The sequence below is a fragment of the Rissa tridactyla genome, chromosome 4 (genome assembly GCF_028500815.1).
Source record: "Rissa tridactyla isolate bRisTri1 chromosome 4, bRisTri1.patW.cur.20221130, whole genome shotgun sequence".
Lineage (NCBI taxonomy): Eukaryota > Metazoa > Chordata > Aves > Charadriiformes > Laridae > Rissa > Rissa tridactyla.
Window position 1 is genome coordinate 14,683,583 of NC_071469.1, and position 20,836 is coordinate 14,704,418.

At 36.8% G+C, this 20,836-nt stretch overlaps 1 protein-coding gene across 3 annotated transcripts in view; it reads left to right on the plus strand.

Annotated features, from left to right (window-relative positions):
• INSC (INSC spindle orientation adaptor protein) overlaps positions 1-20,836 on the plus strand; it is a 142,996-nt gene that overhangs the window by 60,853 nt on the left and 61,307 nt on the right. For all 3 annotated transcript variants that reach the window (XM_054201254.1, XM_054201255.1, XM_054201256.1), the window contains 4 exons: positions 14,471-14,816; positions 15,324-15,376; positions 17,046-17,169; positions 18,992-19,105. In XM_054201254.1, the coding sequence (XP_054057229.1) occupies positions 14,471-14,816; positions 15,324-15,376; positions 17,046-17,169; positions 18,992-19,105 (637 nt within the window). The remainder of the gene's footprint in view (positions 1-14,470; positions 14,817-15,323; positions 15,377-17,045; positions 17,170-18,991; positions 19,106-20,836) is intronic.

Genomic DNA, 20,836 nt, shown 5'->3' on the forward strand with positions numbered 1-20,836 from the left:
TGCACCTTCTATATCATGCTGTTTCTAATGCCTGTTTTTTGACCAGTCTTAAGTAGGTTCATTGGCATTTCTTTTCTGCAGTGTACTGGAAATGGGTTATCTTCAGCCTTTGTGCACAGCAGTAGTGAGAAGCGGGAAAGCATGGGCACTTTCTTGTTTAGTTTGTTGTGTGTGTGTGGTTTTTAATGCATGTTTTATTGGTTAACAGAGAACAGAGGTACCTGTCAGTGCCTTTTAAAGAGCAATTTAAATTATTAATTTTTGGAATATATTGAAGAGAAATGCCCTATCTTTCCCAAAATGGGAATTGCATAATTGGTTCTTGTCTCCTGATTTCAGGAGGAGGATTCAGTTACTTTTTATGGTTAATCTCCAGTCTAATAAGGAATTTAGTTAAATGAAACTTTTGGGGGAGAGGGACATGGAGAGAGAAACTCTATCTCTCTTCAAGTTAAAGATGGCCCAAAATGAACAGTTCAAATGCTTTGAATGTTTTCAGATTTAGGATCTGGGTTTGAGGGCATTGTTTGAGTCCTTCCAGAAACAGGTGTGAGGTGAGAGATGGAATCTGAATTGTGCAGCCTTTTGCTTGCAGTCACTGTGCCATGTTAGAGCTGAGATTCCTGCCTGATTTTTTTTGTATCAATGGCAGTTATAGAAAAGTACATTCTACTTGAGAACTGATAGACTTTTAGAAACTATTGAGCATGTCCTTTAAAAATTTTATGAAGTGATGAAAATCCTTTAATAAAGCTATATTGATTTATTCTTGCACTCTGTAAAACAGTAGAACATAGAAATCACATAGAAAACTGAATATACTTGCATTTGCTTCTCTGTACGGTGAAGTCAGTTATCTTATTTTCTGGTTATATGATGGCAGCAGGAAAGGATTATTGATCAGACATTTGACAAACACACAGAGAGCTTTTTTCCTTTCGCTGAAGACTTTGCTCTCATAATAGAGACTGACAAAGGGAAAGTAAAAGAGAATATTCCATGAATAAGCCATTTCTTTTTGTGTATCACACACATATTTCCCATTTGTAAGGAAGTTCTGTTACTCCACAGTAATTTATATGAAACAAATTTCTTTAGCTAAGGCTGGCGACTATAACAGACTTTATATTATGGAATATTTCCTTTCTTCCATTTCTGATAACACTTTCACATCCAATTTGCTTGCTCTACTGTGAGGTATCATGAAGCATTACAGCAGGACAAAAACCTAGTTCCACTTATGCTTTAATTGTTTTTTTAATGCAAAATATTGTACTCACATAAAATACGCATTTATTTATATTTGGTGCCAGAGGCTAATTCATTGAACCTGGGATGTATTATTGCGAAACAATGGTGTTCACTACACTTTTTCTCTCCCGTTAGCTGTTTCCCAGGTTCCTTTCATGGCCAATAAGAGTTTATTAATGCTAAATAAATAATTAAGAAGGGATAATTGACTTATTTTTGTGCAATCATACCGGAATGATGCTTTTTTCTGGAAAACATCATTGTTCTGTTTTTAATGCACTGCAGAATGTGGAGCCTGCATACCCTTATGAATCATGGATAACTCATTTGTGCCAGAGATTCAGTGACAGTGACCCAAACCCTGCTCTCACTAAATGAAGAGGAATAAATAGATATGCTGTTTCATCCTACTCACTAAGAAGGGGGAAAAAGAAGAGATCTTTTTTCTGTCTTCTCTTCTTGTCATCATTTGGAATATTCTCTCAGTCCCTGTAAAAGCCACCTGGTTCTATCCTCCATGGTATGTAATTCTTTTCACCTGCTCCCTTCTGAAGGTGTAGATTGACACCTGTGCAAAGGGGCTCTTGTCAGAAGGATTTGCTCTCTCCCTTGCTCCTCTTTTACATCTGAGATTACCAGAGTTGCTGTGAACAGTAGTAAGGTGAAAAGTCCTCGCTAATGAATTATTGCCAAGGAATGAGCAATCTGTGGGACTCCTAACCCACTCATCTTTACTTTCACCAGGCTATGGTTGTTTCCTCACCTCATTCAGCATTTTGAAGAACCCTCCTGAACTCTTGTCTTTTTCAGGTCTTGAAATCCAATTGCTTTGGATTTTCTATTTTAATGAGACTGTTCTAGCTCGGGTATTCTTCACACTTCAGCTGTTGTCCCTCATTCAAAAGCAACTTTATGGTAGTAAAAATAACCCCTCATTTCCTTTGTCCTTTTGCTATTTAGCCTTCAGAACTCCTCTCAGGATTGCTTTGAAAAACTTAGATTTTTGCCTTTCTCCACTACATGTTTTATGGTAGAATTTGGAAACTCCAGTCAAGATCGAACATTGTGCACAATGCTCAGTGCAGAAGCAAGAAAGTGTCACTTTTTCATACACTAAGCAGAGGAGAGAGACATAGTCTAGCAGGAGAGAAGGATGGCAGGAGGTGAAAAAAAACCTGTCAGAATATTAGTGAGAAAGCAAAGAGTGGATCCCAACGGTTTGAATTTCTGCTCAAGGAGTCTGTCCTCTAGATCACTCTGCTGCTCTGAGTAAATTTATTGTGTCTGGAGGGCCACACAACCTTTAAGTAATTCAGAAAATACAAGTCTGGTTGCGTACAGCAAATGGAGTGCAAGCATCTCCTGCTTCTGCTTGGCTCAGGGGTCTCTCTCTGGCAACTGAGCAGTGGATACGTAAGTAGAAAGAATAAAATAGTAGTATCAGCAGAAGGAGGGGAAGGGAGGAGAAATCAGAATTTTGAAGTACATTCAAAAGGCAGGAGTGAGACAGGAGTGAGACAGGGTTAGACATAATCTGTTTTTTGGGAGGGAAGTAGTGTGTAAAGAAGGGAAATGTCATACGTGTATGTCTGCATGTACACACACACACAGAGTAATTGGTGTTACTGTACCCTAATCTGGAGCATAAGGAAGATTCCAGGTGGGGAGACCCTAATCTGGAGCATAAGGAAGATTCCAGGTGGGGAGACTAACACAGCAGGTCTGTGTTTATTAGATGACCTTTTAATATGTTATTTGACTATCTAGACCTCTAGTCTAGTATATACTATCAGTTACACTTTTTCCAATTATACTTTTTTTCAGGAAAGCAATATAATATATATTAATACTATCTGAATTCAATAACTGCAGATTAAAAAACAAGGCAAGAAGTACTTACTTGATGTAATTAGTAAGGAGTAGATATTAAACGACTGAAAAAAGACTTAATTTTTAGTGCAGACAGGAACATTAACCATCGAGTTTAGACTCTTATCAAGTGTATGGAAAGGGAAAGAAACATATCTGAAAAGAAGCAAAACACAACTCAATCTGCAAAAGGCAGAGAAATGATTATTTAGGCTGCTGAACTCAATAGCAAAATTTTGTAGTGACTCCAAGTAGAAAGTAGCAAAGCATAATGCTTGTATCTAAGGAGTGAGAGAGGATGGAATAAGAGATAACTGGAAAGGAAAAGGAGGACAGGAGAAATTCAGAAAAAAATCTAGTAAAGAGTAGCTAAAGGTTTGGGATTAAATGGGAAATGGGATGCCAAAACATGAACCTGCCAAAGATGCACTGTACCAAATAACCTGCTATCGTTCTCTGAGAAGGTAAATTTATTTTCCTTATTTTCCCTTTTAAAAAAGGAAATTCAGTGGAGATTATACATGTTGTTATTTACTAGTAGATACTGCAAACAATAGCTATTAGACAAAGGGTAAAATGGGAAAGGGTAATGGCAAGGGTTATTTTTGAAAGCAGAGAATCAGAAGTAGACTTCAAGTATTGAAGAAAAAGAATGAGTGACGGAAATCCCAAGGTTATGCATTTAGGGCTGAGAACAAGAAAGTCTGCAACAATTTGGAGTTCATTTGATGGGGAGGAGAGGGAAGAGAAGGACCTATGTATACTAGTTGATAATGAGATGACTGTGACTGTATTTGCCAGTAAGATGTGGTGATGAAGGCAACAAGATCAGTCCTGGACTGTATGAAGTGAGGTATTTCTGAATGGAGACAAGGGTGTGCTAATGTCATTGGGCAAATTACTGTGATATGCTATCAAGCATGATATCAAGTTTTTACGTAAAAAAATGAATTATACAGAAGCTACAGATCTACTGGGCTGTTTAGGGCAAGGGGAGTGGAAAGTGATGTAGTTTCATAAAAGGTACCTAAAAAATTTTGCTTGTTAAGTCTTGCAAAACAGAAGCTGAGCGCATGTGTTTGCTTTACAGAAATGCATTGGAAGATAAATTCTTATTTAAAAGGAAAGATGAAACATGGGAATGAACTGGCTCTTAAGAAATTTAGATCAGAAAGAAGAAATTTCTAACCATCAGAGTAGTGCAAGTAGTGCAAGTCCAGCATAGCTAGTTAATAGAACACTTTTGACCCCACAATAAATTACTTTCAGAGTTGATTTTTAAGCCATTTATGAACAAATTATCTGATTCAGTTGCTTCTGATATCAGAAGAGTGGATTTGAAGACATAAGAGTTCATTTTCAGTCCTCTGCCTTCTACAAAAGTATACAAGCAAGTGCTTAAATATTGAATTTGATTAGAAGCTGCTTTCTTATTTGAATGAGACTACCTTAAGGTATTTTTACCGACTCATTCTGATATTTGTGATACTGTGTTGCTAGTTTTCGTCTTTTTAACTTGTCTGTTGAGGGGTTAATGCTCTAATGTGAACCTTAGAAAAGCCAACACCAGGCTGTCCTTTTCTTGCCCCTTTTTTGACAGTTTTAGCTAGACCTGCTGTGCAATAAATGTGCCTGAGGGTTCCCACATTTCTGTAGTTTCATGAGTGATACTGATCTCATAACTCCCTGTAAAATGGTTGTTGCTTCCTTCATTAAGTAATCCAGGCTTTACTTAATCAGTAGAGTTAGGACCTTAAATGAGTAAATAGTAAAAGGTGAAAGGCTAATGGTGGTGCTCATAATGCATGTCATAACTCCTTTGAAAAAGGCACAGAGAGATGTACTGTTTGTTATTAAACTACAAATTAAGGCAGATTTGGAGGAAGGAAAAAAAAAACATTCAATGAGGGAGTGGCACTATTTTCATGGACTCTCATGTTAGTTTCCAAATTAGTCCTTGCTTTTGATTGTGTCTGAGCATTTTCACGGTCTATGGCCCCAAATTATTTCCAGTGGTTTTTTTCTCCTTCTCTCTTTCATTCCTATTTCTCCCTCCCTGCTATGTGTTTATAAGGAGTTCTCTCTTACAGCGTATTGTTCTTATAAAGCTATGAGGAATATTGCCCTCTGCAATTTCAAGTGTAGCCTGAGCATCAGGAAGCAGTGAGCTGCGATGAACTCTCTGGTTAATATTTTGTGCACATTCTTTCCTGCTGATGGCCTCATTGACTTTTCTGTCACACAATTCAGGAAACATGCCCAGCTATCTATGGGAGGGAGAACTTTGTGTGTACTCAGTAATTAGCAATTTAAATGTAGGCTGATGACCACATCCCTTCAAGATTATCAATTTACCTCAGTCACCAAGTTGGACTTAAAGTCCTGAAAGAAGCTGTAAAAATGTTCTGAGTAGATCTGCCTTGTGATGTTCCATCAAGCTATGCTGTTCTGCTTACATTGGTCTTAATACAGTCCAAAGTCATGGCTTCTGTCATTGTGCACAAAACTAAGATGTCTCAGATCTGGTACCTCATTTTTCAGAAAAACTGTAACTGTTTCATGTTTTTGCAAGACCCAGGCTGTCATTTGCAAGGAGAACAAGACTGATGGGATCTTGCCTCTTCAGCACTGCTTTTGTTTGTGCATCAGAGAATAGTTTCTTGTTTCAGGACTTAACCTCAGATGGAGGGAATGGCTACTTCATCTAGCTTATCAAAGAGCAATTTGCCTAAGGAACAATGGGAATCTGCTTACTCACTACAGAACAAATGATTAAGTTACATGCTGAACAAAGAAACCAATACCTTTCCCAAAGCTAGGTCAGTGGATTTTATTATTATTATTATTATTTTAATTTGTGTATAACTCTTCTGTCTATCTCACACTGATATCCTGTAAATATCATTAAAAATGAACAGGAGCTCATCCAAGAGAGAATTAATTGGATGGCCTTATCCTATTTTTTTTTTTTTTTTTGTGCAGAGCAAAAAATGCCGTATGGTTTTGCAGGTTTAGTTAAGTGAGAACTCTCAGCCCAGAGAACCAGGGCCAGTGGGAGAGCATTTTTTCCCAAATCTACCAGATTGTCTGAATTGTAGAGTGGCTAAAAGTGCCTGCGTCTGTCTGGTGGATTTCTCAAGTTGGATCAAAGTCCCTCAAGTCTGATCTGAGTCCATAACAGTTTACTAAGTCTGAATATGCCAATACCACAGGGTTGACCAGGCTAATTGGTTTTGGAAATTTTAGTCAGTTTAGTAGTTTATAATGACACTACAAATGCAATAGTATTCATTGCAAGTATGAATTAATAATATTAAACAAATAAAAATTCAACAGACATATTTTAGTTGGTGATCATTCTGACAATTTTAGCATACTGTTTGTTCAGCTTTGCCTGGAAGCAGGCCAGTTAGCAGCCTTATACTGTCATTAACTTGCTGATAGCAGGGTTTATCTACGATTTTCCTCCTTTCTGTCAGGAAATTATATTCTCTTTTACTGCTGTCTTTACTTTCTGTGAACTCAGTGGCTTATTTGCTTGTTGAAACGCCTACTGTTTTAGCAATTTAATGTACCCAGCACAAAGTAAAAATCCACAAAACCAGTCTGAACTAGTCCTTTTGCCTCCTGACTATACCTTCAGTTGACAGAGGCCGGAAAGGACTTGGCCCCACTGAAACTCTAACCATGTAAAGAAAATTAATATATGATAAGTTTATCCTAGAATTTATGCAACCCAGTCGGCAAGCTGAATTGGTCTGTGATTTTATATTGTGTCTTCCTTATGTTCTATAGTGTGCCAGTAATTCTGGGATGGTATAATATTTCAAGACATTTTTAGAGGGACAACTTACAGTGAGGATTTCTCAGAAAAACATAAAGATCTGAGAAGAACATTGGTGCAGCACTTAACACTAAATGATCTATGTGGCCTTTTTAAATAGGTGTGATGAAGCTATAGTTAATTTACACATCATACCTTATATATTAAAAATGTTTATAGTGTTTTTACTTTCCTTATAGACATATTGGTGAATGCATTAGATTTCACAAAATGCAGTAGCCAGACCACAAATATTTAGTGTTAAGTTTCACAGGCTGGTCTTCATTTGATCTCCCTGCAGAAGCTTGATGGATGCTTAACAAGGCACAAACTGTTTGTGGTTTTAACATATTTTCTCTGTGGTAGCACTGATTTTGAGGGGGCTGGTGGTTTGAGTAACTCCATTATCCCACAGTGCAGATGATAAACTGAATTTGGTGGTACTGAAGTTTCAGTAGATGGCAAGGAGGGGGACCATTGTTGGTTTCAGGTCAGGCAAAGAGACTCATAGATATCAGTTATTTGAAAAGTAGCAGAGGGTGTTAGTCTCTTCTCCCATGTAACGAGCAGTAGGAGAAGAAATGGCCTTAATTTGCACTGGGGAAGTTTAGATTGGATATTAGGGAAATGTTAACTGAAAGGGTTGTCAAGCACTGGAACAGGCTGCCCAGGGAAGTGTTTAAGTCACTATCCCAGAGGTATTTAAAAGATGTGTAGATGTGGTGCTTAGGGACATGGTTTAGTGGTGGACTTGGGAGTGCTAGGTTAATGGTTGGACTCGATGATCTTACAGGTCTTTTCCAACCTAAATGATTCTATGATTGAGGCGTCCCTGGTCAATGGAACAGTTAACTTACTACTTCAAGTGTAATACATTTGTATTTTACTTGTGATCTTTGAGTAATTCTGGATTTTTTATGAATATTTGTTTATTCTGCCCATTGCCATGCTTCTTCCCAAAACTAGTGGTAATGCCTCTATTACTGCTGCTGCATTTCTTTGTGGTTTAAACCTACCCCTAAATTAAATGGCAATGTTAAAGCACAGAAGGGTGATCGATGCTGGCTAACAGTTCTGCTTTCCACAATACACTTCAGGATATCTGGCTGACTACGGCTTGCCATTCCTTAAGTTGATTTGTTTTGAGAAATGTTTCAGGGCTGCACTGTCTTCATTTGTTACTGGTTGTACCGTTACTGACTTCATTTGGGGAAATTGTTAGACTTTAGTAACTGTAACAATTGAGTAATCATTGAAGCAAATTAAAATACTATTTTAATATAGCCTGTTAAGTTTTTTGAAAGCTAGGAACTAACTTGCTTTTATCAGTGTCTTCTAAATGTTTAAATAATTCATACTAAACTCATCTTTTATCCTAGTGAAGTAGTAAAGAAGAACACCGTGCAAATCATCTGGCTAATCTTTTAGCTTGCCACATCAATTACAAACACCAAATATTCATAGACCTCTATTACCTTAGGAATGATCTACAAAGCAAGTGTGTTCACTTAAAAATCAGGAATCTAATCCTCAGCTACCTTAAAGCTGTTCTGTATCTTCTAAGCTAGCTCCCTAACTGCCTTTATAAATTTTTTGTAAAATCAGTGCAAATACAATATCATAGATCTACAAGGCTCTTTAATGCAATTAATATTGCGTAAAGCACCTTGAGGATAAATAAGAGCCATCTCTATGGCTCTGCACTAAATCTTTCTGCTGAGACTTGAACTCTGCTGTCCATTCTATTGATGTAGAAACTGGCCCTGGGTGTACTGGGTACCTATGAATAATTTTGAAAAGATAAATTAGAAAAAAATTAGAGATGATTTATGTTCAAAGAGTGGGCTAAATCCATTCAAGAAGTTGTTTGTTGCCAATTAATTACCTACCTCTAATTAGAATAATAAATTTGAGCGCAGTTGTAAGACTTGGCATTGACTTTCACCGTAGGCTTATCTGGAAGCTGTATTAAATGCTATCATTAGGATTGGTAATAAATCTATCATAATAGGTGAAAATGGATAAAAAGGCCTCAAAGAAGCCTCAAAAACATAATTCGACTGAGCAGAAATCTTTAGACTTTATAAATATGACCACTGGAATTATTCACGTGAATTGATCAGCTCAGACTTCAACACAATGTTATAAAACACGAGACTTCTGCACTTCGTGAAACTCAGTGCTAAAACGCAGGTATAACTCTTTTTCATTATAACATTTGCAATTTAAAAAAGAAGCGTATGTGCTGCCAGTAAAATTGTAGTAGAGAGCTCCAAGCTGGAAGTTTTAAACAAATGATCTAGTTATTAATTCTTCACTTTTGTATTCATGTAGCACCAACATGAGATAGAGCAACCCTTTAGATGTCAATCCATCTTGTGTATCCTAAAGATCTTGTGATTCACCAGTTAACAAACTCCTTATTAGATGATAGAAAATAGCAAGAAGTGCTGCTAATAGAACTCTGAATATGGTACACGTCTTTTTAGAAATTTAAAATGGGATTTTTTTTTCTATGACTTTCTCTAGGATGAAATTTGCCTGCAGTGTGTTATACAATGCAGAAACGTGTATGAAACAAGCCCTGAGCGTCATTTTAAACAATATACTTTTAACATGCTGTTGTTCTAAGTGAGTCTCCTCCAGTGACACCAAATGATTTTGTCAAAATAAAACAATTTTTAAAAGACTCTGTTTTTTGGCAAACACACTAGAGTTCAGACTAATCAAATTGCTAGTTATTAAAGTTCAGTTGAGTGCTCTTGAAAACTTCAAGTATTTTACAACTTCAATTAAAATTGAATGACTTTGAAGAAATGCTGGAGACTTTCTTTTGAATTTTTATTTTGCACTGAATTATTTTTACTGCTATTTTTACATGAAATGCTGCTTTTATAGTGTAGAGTCTAGATAAATTGCTTTTTTGTCAATATGCCATGACATACTAAATTCAGAAATTCTAACTGGTGGGGAACTACTGTCTATATACATCAGATCTCTGCCAGTTACCCAGCTACTGTTGATCAGTTAAACAGAACTGGGGAAAATCACATCTGTAAGGTCCCTTATGCTTGAATCAATCTTGCTGAATGTATTTAACTACTTTAAAAATAGTTATAATAGCAGGACAACACTTCCTGCTGATGTAAAACTGTTTGGGTCAATTTAAAATGAAGTGCGAACACAAAAAGTCTCATAATACTGAGTCACTGAAATGTAAAATGCCACAAGAAATTATATGTTAACATAAAGTAGTGCATGTGAGGAGGGGCAGGGAACTGAAGAACAATCTCTTTCACCCTACATGTAGAATAGCAAACTCTAAATTATGTGTTATCGTGTGTGGAAAAGATCCTGAAATCAAAATAAGTAGGTTTTCTGGAAGGTAAAAATGAAACAGCTCTCTGGAAAGCAGGTAAAGGAGAAATTTAATTTTGGGAATTCTTGGAAAATATTGGCAGTGCAGAAAATTTAATTCATATGTATAAATCCATAATTTACCTGAATCTTGGCTATTGTGTGCTCTTCTTGCTATCACATCTTAGGATATAGGAAAAGTAGAAAAGGCTTTCTGAAAAGGACTAGATAGAGTTTCTCTACCTTGGAAATGAGATAACTGAGAGAAGATAGGGTAGAGCAAGTAAAATAATTAATTACATGAAGAGGGTGAATGTGGAACTATCATTTCAGTATCTTTTAGCAAACAAGAACTAAAGAGCTTGTGTTAATATCTCTAGGCAGCAAGTTTAAAACAAACAAACAAGAAACACTTTTTCATACAGAAAATAATCAATGTGAGACGCTGCCCCTAGATGTTGTAAAGGCCAAAAGTTTAACTGAGTTCAAAAAGGGATTAATGGCTACTTTTGTTTCATGAATTGTAAAAACATCCTGTTCAGACACAACTTCTGCCTTAGGAACTTCCTAAGCCACTAATTGACAGAAGATGGGAAGGAGGGATTGCTCAGCTCTTGCCATGCCTCTTACAATCTTTCCTCATGCATCTCCTAATGGCCGTGTTGGGAGCAGGATAATGGGCTAGACAGATTTTTTTGGTCTGACCTATTATGACTGTTTTTATTTTGTAGGCGTAGAGGTTTTTTTCAGTAATGGGGAGACAAAATGGAAATTTTCAACTTGTTTTTGGAGTTCAGTAAATGCTGTCTGGAATATGATTCTTAATAGCTAATTAGGAATAATCACACTTTTTGCTTTCCTTATTTTAAAAAATTAGTCTACAAATTCATCTGCTGAATGCTTAGGAAGACTTTCTCTAAATACAAGGAGAGGTGGATGGAAGTGAATAATTTACATATTTCACCTGAGTAATCATGATAAATGTGTATTTTTAAAGAATATTGTGTCAGAAAAGCTGACACAGTGAGCAGGGGGAGTTTTCTGTGGGTCTTCTGTCTGAAAGAAGGTGAATGGTGTTATTTTTGCCATTGTTGTTAGTTAAGGAATACTGAGTTTCAATGACAGAACACCCTAAATTCTACAGTTGTACTTCTGACAATTAGTAGGAACAGAGGCAAACAAGGAGAGTTTCCTTAATGTCTTTACCTTTCTTGTACAACTCTATCATCCTTTTTTCTCCTCAGAGTGAAGATTGGCTTTTGGGATTAAAGAAAATATGAACCTTTTTATTTTTTTTCTGACTAACCTTCTATTCTAGGTTTTTTCATGTGAATTTATAATGTAGGAGTTTATTCGTGTTTACTAAACAGAGATTTCATCAATTATCATAATGCACTTTACAAATGAAAACTACATTACTCTGTGTCAAATGAGTTTATCCTGTATTGCATGCAAACTATGCACGTTGTTATAAATCATGGTCTCAAACTTCTAAAGTTGTTATTTTTGTTTATTAGGAAACCTTGCTTCAGATCCAAAAAGGCAATAAGGAGACTACACACATAGCATGAAGAAAGTGAGCCACAATCGATCATGAAATGCAATTACACAATATTCAAAGCTGAGTGAAATAAAGACCTTAAATAGCAGTAGCCTGTAAAGTTTAAAATTAAAAGTAGTTACATTGTATGTGGTGAAAAGGGGGACTGGATCAATGAAACTGATCTCTTGTACCTTGTTTGCTGTTGATTTATATGAAATTATTTATGTGAATATACATATCCTTTTCATGTGTATGTTAGAAAATTTTGATCATTTGTGGAATGTTACTTCAGTGGTCTGGAAGGACATTTCTTGAGTTCAGCTGGTGCTCAGTGTATAAATGGAAGCACAAGAATTAAAAAGGTCTTCCACCTGGTCATCCTTAGCTTGGCTAATGTAATTGCAGTTTTCGTTCTAACAGTAAGGCTTTATATAACAGCACAGAGTATTACTGCTGTGATGCTGAGATGCAATAAAGCAGTATCTGGATTAAAAGAATGGGGGCTATAATACAAACTTTCTTTTTGTCCTTTATGGTATAGCATCTTACAAACCTGTAGCATATATCCAGAAGGTAGACAACAACCCACAATACTGTCAGATTAGCTATAGGATACCACCAGAAGTTTGAAAAAAATAATTAAGCCCAGTTTCTTGTGCTTTCACTTTATTTCATTTTGTCTTTACCCTTCATCTTCACTTCTTCAGAATCCTTTATTATGATTCCATCTTTCACTGGAGGATAGGATACTAAAATACTAAAAAGTATTTTGTGTTAAGAAGACTTGCCAAAAAATTAAGACTGAGTCTTCAGCTGATGAAAGCTGTCAGAAAAATCCTTTTATTCATTGTAGATCTGAAATCTGAAATTCTTGCTGAGTGAAGTGTCCCTTTTGGGGACACTTGGGTGTTTTGTATGTGAATATGACATTTCTTCGTCGTGCTTGTGTCTATAAATTCCGCAGAAACTGTTTTAGACGTAAAAATCAAAATCTCCAATGCCATGGAGACTTGCAGTGATTCTTTGAACTCCTGGCCTCCTGCTTTGCTTTATTACCAAGTGAATGGTGTTGTGTTGAGAGGGGATATAATAGGCCTAGTGGGGCACCGATATTGATAAAGTCAGTCTTTACCATTGCAACCATGGTTAATTTCAGCAACTGTCACGGAGAATCTTTTAAACTTTTGCATAAAGATAAGGAAAATTTAAGTAATTTGAAAATACATTATGGCTTTCTTTTTAATAATAATTCTTGTCTTTTCCCCTTAGCTCTGTGTAACTGTCCTTTAGATTTATATATATATTTATATATATACTTATTATATATCTGCTATCAATATGAGTAATGTTTTTTATGTATGTATTTATGCATATATTTGCCAGAGGAACTGGTCTCTTATGAGGATCGGGGAGGGGAAATGTAAAGTGAAATAATCTGGACCTACTGTTAAGTCCAAAAAAATTTTAGATGGATGATTTCTGGAGGTGGACAGTGTCTGTTTTACCCTTGGTTTGGAAGCAAGGGTCAGATGGGACCCCTTGGCAGAGGCGATGCTCCTTCCTTGGGGAGCTCCCTCCTGCAAAGGGAAACAGAGGTCCAACCTCAGGTGTGGTAGGTAAGAGCCTGAATTTTGTGCAGAGGGTCTGAGAGACCGCAGGAGACAGCAATGGGCCAGGGAGGCCTCAGAGAGAGGGAGCAAATTTCCAGGGACACAAAGGGTCATGTGTACAGTGAAACAATGTGGTTGGCGTGACGATTAAGATTTTTTTTTTATTAGGATCTGGGCACCTCACTGTAAGAAAAAATTCTAGGCAACTCTACCTCAAGGCTCTGGGGAACTCGGGATCCTTCACAAAGATGAGCTCAGAACAGCTCAGTACAGCTGCTGTCTCGGGTACCACACTGTACTGCCTTAAAATGCAGGCCCATTGCCCTTGTGTCACAGTATACTCATCAAGGAGTTCCTTTCAGCCTCATTGGTTCACGGCATGTTTGCTATAGTACAAAAATGTGTTTGGGAAGTCAGATGTGCAAATTGTACAGAGAGCAGTGAGAAATAAGGGGGAAGGTAAAGGACTGGTCAGGAAGTAGAATCCATCTGAGGTTTAAGGGACTATGATATGGCAGGAACAGATAATGCTGGTTTGGCTGTATCAGTGTGGGTGGAAGAGCTTTGGATTTATGCTGCAAGGTAAAACTTTTTCTGTTAAGCGTCCAATAGGCAAAGTGTCTAGAAAAAGCTGACAGTACAGTCCCATAAACAACAATCAAACACACCCATAAATCTGCTCCTTTATCGTATTAAACTCCGAATGTACAAGAAACATTTCCCCAAAAAAGTATAGTCTAAACTTCTCTTTACTTATCTTTAATCTCTGCTGATTTTTCACAAATAATTTTATAGCAGGGTATGTGGTGTAAAGGTGGTTAGAAAACCAAAACCTGTGTTTGAAATGGAAAGCTAAGCATATCACTGTGTTACTACAAGCAAAGTTTGCTCAATTAGTTGCCTTTTGTCAACCAATTGCAATCTGGTAGGTGGATGCAACAGTAGGGTATTGCTTGTGGCTTGTTCTAAGGTTGTCTTGCTTTAACCCGTTATTCCCTCTCTTCCTCTGCCTTCTAGCATGCACTTAATTCAGGTGGACTCTGTTCAGCGATGGATGGAAGATTTGAAGTTGATGACAGACTGTGAATGTATGTGTATTCTCCAGTCCAAGCCAATCAGCATTGAGAAGGATGAACAAAATGAACTTATCCTTTCCTCCCAATATAGCACTTGTGATAACTTGCAACTGCTATTAAAAAGAGCTTGGATCATAAGCACAGAGTTGACCAGGATTGCTCAAAAGCTGGAAAAGAATAGATGGCAGAGAGTCCACAGCATGACAGTAAGAGTCAACTGTCATGTGCGTTCAATGATAAATGAATACAATACATTCACCAGGAATTCTTCAGAAGAAATGCACCAGGTAGGATGCCTTACCTCACATCATGTTTGTCTTCCTTAATTTTTTTTTTGTGGTAATAATTAAAACTTACTCTAAACTGTAAAATCTGTAAAAAATCCTTACATACTGGTATTGGCACCTGGTTTAAGATTTTTCTTATCCCTTTTTAGCAATGGAAACATTCTTGACCCATTTTGGATCCTATTTTATCATAGGCCTGATTCTGAATGTTAATAATGTTGACAAATTATGTTGAAAAAAGTTTTATTTTTGAGGACTACTGGACTAAAGTAATTAGACGCCCCATCTGTGAGTTCCTTTGCATTTACAATGTAGAAAATACTCCTTTTTTGTTAACTTGAGTTTTATCTCCACTTGTTTTATTCATAAAAGTAGAAAAAGGGTGCCAATATGAAATATTATGTTTCTGGGGGGTTTTCACCTAATTATCACAAACAAGCATTATTTATTTTTAAAAATTGTGTGTATGGATATTGCTTTAAAATCACTTTATCTTTCTCTCCGCAGTTTGAAAAACTTTTAATAGACAAGTGTTCAGAATTTACAGCATTCACTGAAAGGTAATTTAAATTTTCTAGTTGAAATATTCATTTTGCAGTTTTATTAAGTTGTAGAATTTCTAATGAGAAGTACAAATCCACTAACACCCTCAAATGTTTTAACGAGGCCCCCACAGCTCTGAAAGGGTTTCTAAATGTCAGCCCCTGGTGGGTGAAGTGAGTTGCTTTTATCTAAACTGCATCCTAATGATAGATGGGATTTGCTGTTGCTTAAAGAGCCTGGCATAGACACAAAGCTGTGTGCAAGTGGATTTTTCAGGGCTTTTAGACATCAAGGGAGAAAGTCTGGCTCTAATGATATCAATGACAAAGTTCCCTTCAAGTTCTGCAGAGCCCAGATTTCAGCTGGTGTGAAAACTTACATTCCGAGACCGTTGTATTACATGTTCCTGTACGCACGTATCCATCTTAGTATCCATCTGCGTTAGTAAATCAAACCAAAATAAATACACATTCCTTTAAATTGCAGTTGTAGGTTTACTTAGCTCCGTGCACTCCAGAATGCTGAGACTGGAAAATAAGAATGTTTTTATAATTCTTCTTATGGTATTTCCCCTGCCTAACATAAGTTATCCTGTTTCCTCCAACACAGTTCAATTGGTCTTTTTCAATTTACTTTAAACACTGTGCAACAATCTGCTCAGGGGATCATTGGGGAAAAAGACACCATCTAATTATCAGGAAAGAACATTTTTTGAGCACTATTGCTTTTTGCCAAACCCACACAGCTTAGACTTTACTTTTATATTCTACTGTGAGACACGCTGATTTAATGAGAGTTCTGATCTCATAGTGTCTGCCCTAAATCAGCCCTCTCCCTCCTTGTCTGTTTGACAAAAAGTTGATATACGTGGCTGAAAGACAGGTAAAGCTGAAAAGGGGGCCTGCTGTGTAGGTGGAGACACTGATCAACCAAACTCTATCTCCCATTAGAGTGACCTGCCTGGGTGGAATATGTTTTGGCAATTCAAATGAATGCATTTCTGTGAGGAAGTATTAGATGTTTAATTTGAATTGTAGACATTTTTCCATCTTTATCTCATTTCTTTAGTTACAGCCAAATATCACTGGTTATAGAATAGTTATACTAACTCTGCTACTGTATGCAATCTTTTTGCATACAAGGCCAAATACTTTTGAGTATGCTGTTTAAATTTAAATGAACTTTACTCATCTGAACACACGTTCATTTTGGGTCCTTATCCTGCTATTGTTAAACTACGGCAAAGAAGGTAATGAAATGAAAATTACTGAATGCACTTCTTTGGCCATGAAATATGGATGGATATACGCAGCTGCAGTTGAAATGCAGGCATCTTAGTGACTGTAGCTATTAGCATAAGTGGAAAATAGCAGAGTTACACTGGTATAAACACACAGACTTTGCAGCAAAATTTGTCTTGCAGTCTGTGAAGCAAATTGTGAACCCAAAATGATTCATTAATGTCTGCTGTTGTCATTTGATGGTATTACTATGTGTAGACAAAGCTTCGATTGAAGTCTAGTATGATGCTAATGGCACAAAGTCAGCGTCCTCATGTGAACAGTTGAATTTACGTTATATCCCCGCTATTAACACAGAGCTTACCTGTGACAACCAGCTTAATAAAACAATAGTTGTCTGTTGCATCTTTTCTCCTTCATCTCTTTCCTTTCTCTGTCTTTCCAGGTGCATACAAACCGAAGATGAACAGATACTGAAGTCCATGAAATCTTGTATTAATGAAACACTCACTACCATTGCTCAGTATTTTGGCCAGTTGATAGAGCTGGTTTTAACACACGAGGCACAGGTTAGTTTATAGTTTAAGAAAAAAATAATGTCTTTCAAAATTATTGAATCTTGAGGGAGAGAATCCATTAAAAGGAGGATTAGAATTACAACTCTCAATTTTCAGCAAACTTACGATCTGTAATTCAAAAATTTTGCAAAAATATTTAAGTGTTTGTATTCTCAAATTCTCCACTAACCTCAAATCTCTAATGAAACAATCTTGTGGCTCGCTATGTTACTTACTTTTCCTGATGTGCCTCCTTCATTGCAAGGCACCTAATTTTTGGACAATGTCTTGTTAATAAGACCTTCAGACACGTTTTCTCTTCCTTTCATACAGGCACTGCTTTTCTTTTAGAAACCTTGGAAAAAGTCTTTCCTGCTGTCAGTGATTCTCATTAAAAGCTAAACTTTTAAAAAGATGTAAATATAGCAGGTATATTATTATAGCACACGTTTTAACTAGTGCATGTCTTAGACTCTAGGAAGTAGTGATGAAATAAAGTGTTGCGTACAGGTTATATGTGTATGTGCGACCTTCTAGAAACATTGCAGGCATGATGTATAGTTTCCAGTGGTGATTAAATGTACACAAATATACTGAGAAATTAGGCTGAGAGTATAAATGCATTACACTTTTTCTATTAGACCATTGTTGAAATAGTAGCAACTTGCAAATCTAACCAATCTCTCTTGATTTACACTAGTTTCTTTATTGAGATCTCATTAGAAATCCCTTTGCACCCTCTAATCTTTCTCAAATAAAAAACCCCAAATGTAATTATGCTCAACTAATTTGTCTGTATTCTAGAGCTGATGTTATGCTGAAATTTTGTGTTGTCCCTGCAGAAAAAGACAAAATGAGAGGCTTAGTGAACAGGAAATAGTTAAATAGTATTTACTATGGTGCTAAAACAAAATTAATGCATGGTATTGGTGAAATTCTAACATATATTGATGCATTAAGATAGCAAAAAAAGTTGTGGCTCTTTCAGAAACATCCCTTATAGTTTTAAAAGATTATTACTAGGAGTTGAGAATCTCCAGACTACATTTGCAGAATTACAGTCAAACTAACAAGCTACTTGCTCCTGCGCATTTTGGTTACGATTTATGAGAACTACACGAAATGCCACATAAGAGTTGTACTGTGTAAACAATTTTGCATATTGCCAATTCAGTGAGTAGGTTCTGGTTCTTCTGATGCTTATTCTTTTTAACGTGAAGAGCAGTTCTTCATTGCTAATATTTCTATCTTTGGGCACGTTGACACCTCTTGATACACCTGAAATCCTAGCCCCTTTTTCTTTTAAGGCAGCTGAATTAATTAGTCTGCATCATCTTGTGTGTATCTGTGTGACTGAAGACTCGGATGAGATGTCATTAATAAAAACACACGTAAGAACAGTTTTTTGAGACATTCAGTCAGGCCGTGTGCCCACTTCTGCCATACAACTGGATTGCCTGGGGGTAGTTTGCTACTCTGGAACACACAGTGTCTGTGTGAAAGGCCATAACTCTCAGCTTAAATTACATACTCAAAAGCTTTCTTTTCTAATCTTCCATGAAATAGTGGAAGAGTTCTTTATTGAACCTTCTCACATACAAAGCTGTTCTCTTACTCTACTCATATTTATTTTGAAATATTACCATTCTTGGTTATGTCTATTCAAATACAATGATAAATATGTTAGTGTTATCAGTCTGACTCCTGACCATATTTTTTTCTGCAAGATGATATGGATTAAACGTACTAGACTTTCCACGACATCTTATCTTGAAATATAATACTAATGTTTTTCATTGGAAGTAAATGATGTTTATTATCTTACGTCACACAGAACCTGCTGAGACAAATAGAATTGTCGGATAGTGTGTACGTCACTGAGTCAGCGATTAGTAGTTTATTCAGCCTTACCCAGGAAGGTGCTCATCTGTGCCGTATCATAGCTAAGGTAAGGGGATATATGGATTAATCTGAAGTAAACTAGTAATACAAGTGAGTTATTTTACTTAACACAGTAGTAGTTGCAAGTTTTGAAATGTATAATACAAGATGAAACTCTGTATTTCAGGAATTTCTGTATTTACTCTGAGAAAGTATTTTTTTTCTTATTTTGCTGCTTTTGCAAGCCTTACTCTGCAGAGTTTATTACCACAATTATCCCACCAGATTAAAAAAAAATAAGGCTGCAACCCCTCAGATCTTTAATTTAATAAAGCTCAATACCTGTGCAAGCAACTGCAGTAGGATGGTAAGCTCCTGCAGGCTTCTGAGCATTGATTCAACTGCAGTTGTCTTTGTGCCGCCATTCCCTTCATCATCCTGGGCACCTTTTTAGTGTCTCTCCTGACAGTACTTCTTGAGTACCAACCACGTAATTAGAATCGGCCATGCATATGGCTGACTGCAGAGAAACGGCAAGATCTCTTCAGCTATGTATACAGAGGAGATTAGAGATATTATTAAAGATGTAATTTTAGAAATACTTTGCATCCATTATTTTCCTTTTACAGAGGAACGTCATCACAGTTACTTCTGGCAGTCTGTGTTCTGTTTACTGAGTAGCTGTTGCTAACTTTTGGTATAAACGAATCATTCTGCCAAGATCAATGATACTGGCAATCCTTTCAGAGTTTGCACCTTTGACAGACACTTGGATCTTGAAAAAGTGAGAAAGGCAGGGCATTGTGTGACGTTGAGAATAAAATAATCACAATCACAGTGCACATAGAAAGAAGAAAACCTCCTTTCCTAAGCTTCTGCTTATGGAGTAGTGTGCCAATCCCTTGTCCTGCTCAGAGATGAGGTTTAACAGTAGCATTTAAGTAATTTTACTTCTGATCTGCCGTTAGATGGGTGTTTGCACCATAAGAGGTACTGCTGTATTCTGAAGGCTGGGAATGAGGTAGACTCAGAAATGTGTAGTGGATCCTGGCAACAGCTTGAGAGGTTTAATTTTTTCTAAATTGGTATTTGAGCTCCACTCAGTGGTATCTGAAAAACAATGCTAAAATACTGAGCATTGAGGGAAGTGCAGAACTAAAAAATTGAGGAAAATTGGTCTTGTGCTTTTTATCATTGTGTGAATTCCATGACAGTTTGATTTAGCATAAGTGAAGTTTAACCTTCCCTAAATCACTAAATTAATTTATTGCTAAAAGCTAGGTGTGTCACAGGTTTACAAGTGAGGAAATGCGTCCATTTATGAAAAGACCTGTAAGTGGTGTTTGGTTACAGCAGTGATGTATCACCTGTCCTGTGTGTCTGCAAGGTGGCGGAGGAATCATAACCAGATTTTGGTTTCAAACAGTTTGAATCTGAAAAACCAGAATTTTGAATTCAGTCACTTGAGTAGCCAGCTGTGACAATGAAAGGGCAGGGTGACTGTGGAGGGGGGAGTATGGCTGGGGGCGGGGGGTGGGGTGGTGTGGTGTAAAAATTCTGGAACTGCACACACTCATGAAGAGGGTAAGAATGGACTCAATTTTTGCAAAGATCTCAAAGCCTCACACAGATACAGAAGTTCCCTTGAGAATTGTCATATTATCTTTGGTAAAAACTAGCCAGAGAAGTGGAATATTTGTTTACAGTGAAAGCAAAACTCAACAAATTTTTTCATGTAACCTTGAAGTCTTACTCTCCATGACAATGTGTGATCTTGTGGAACGCTGTTTTTAGCTTT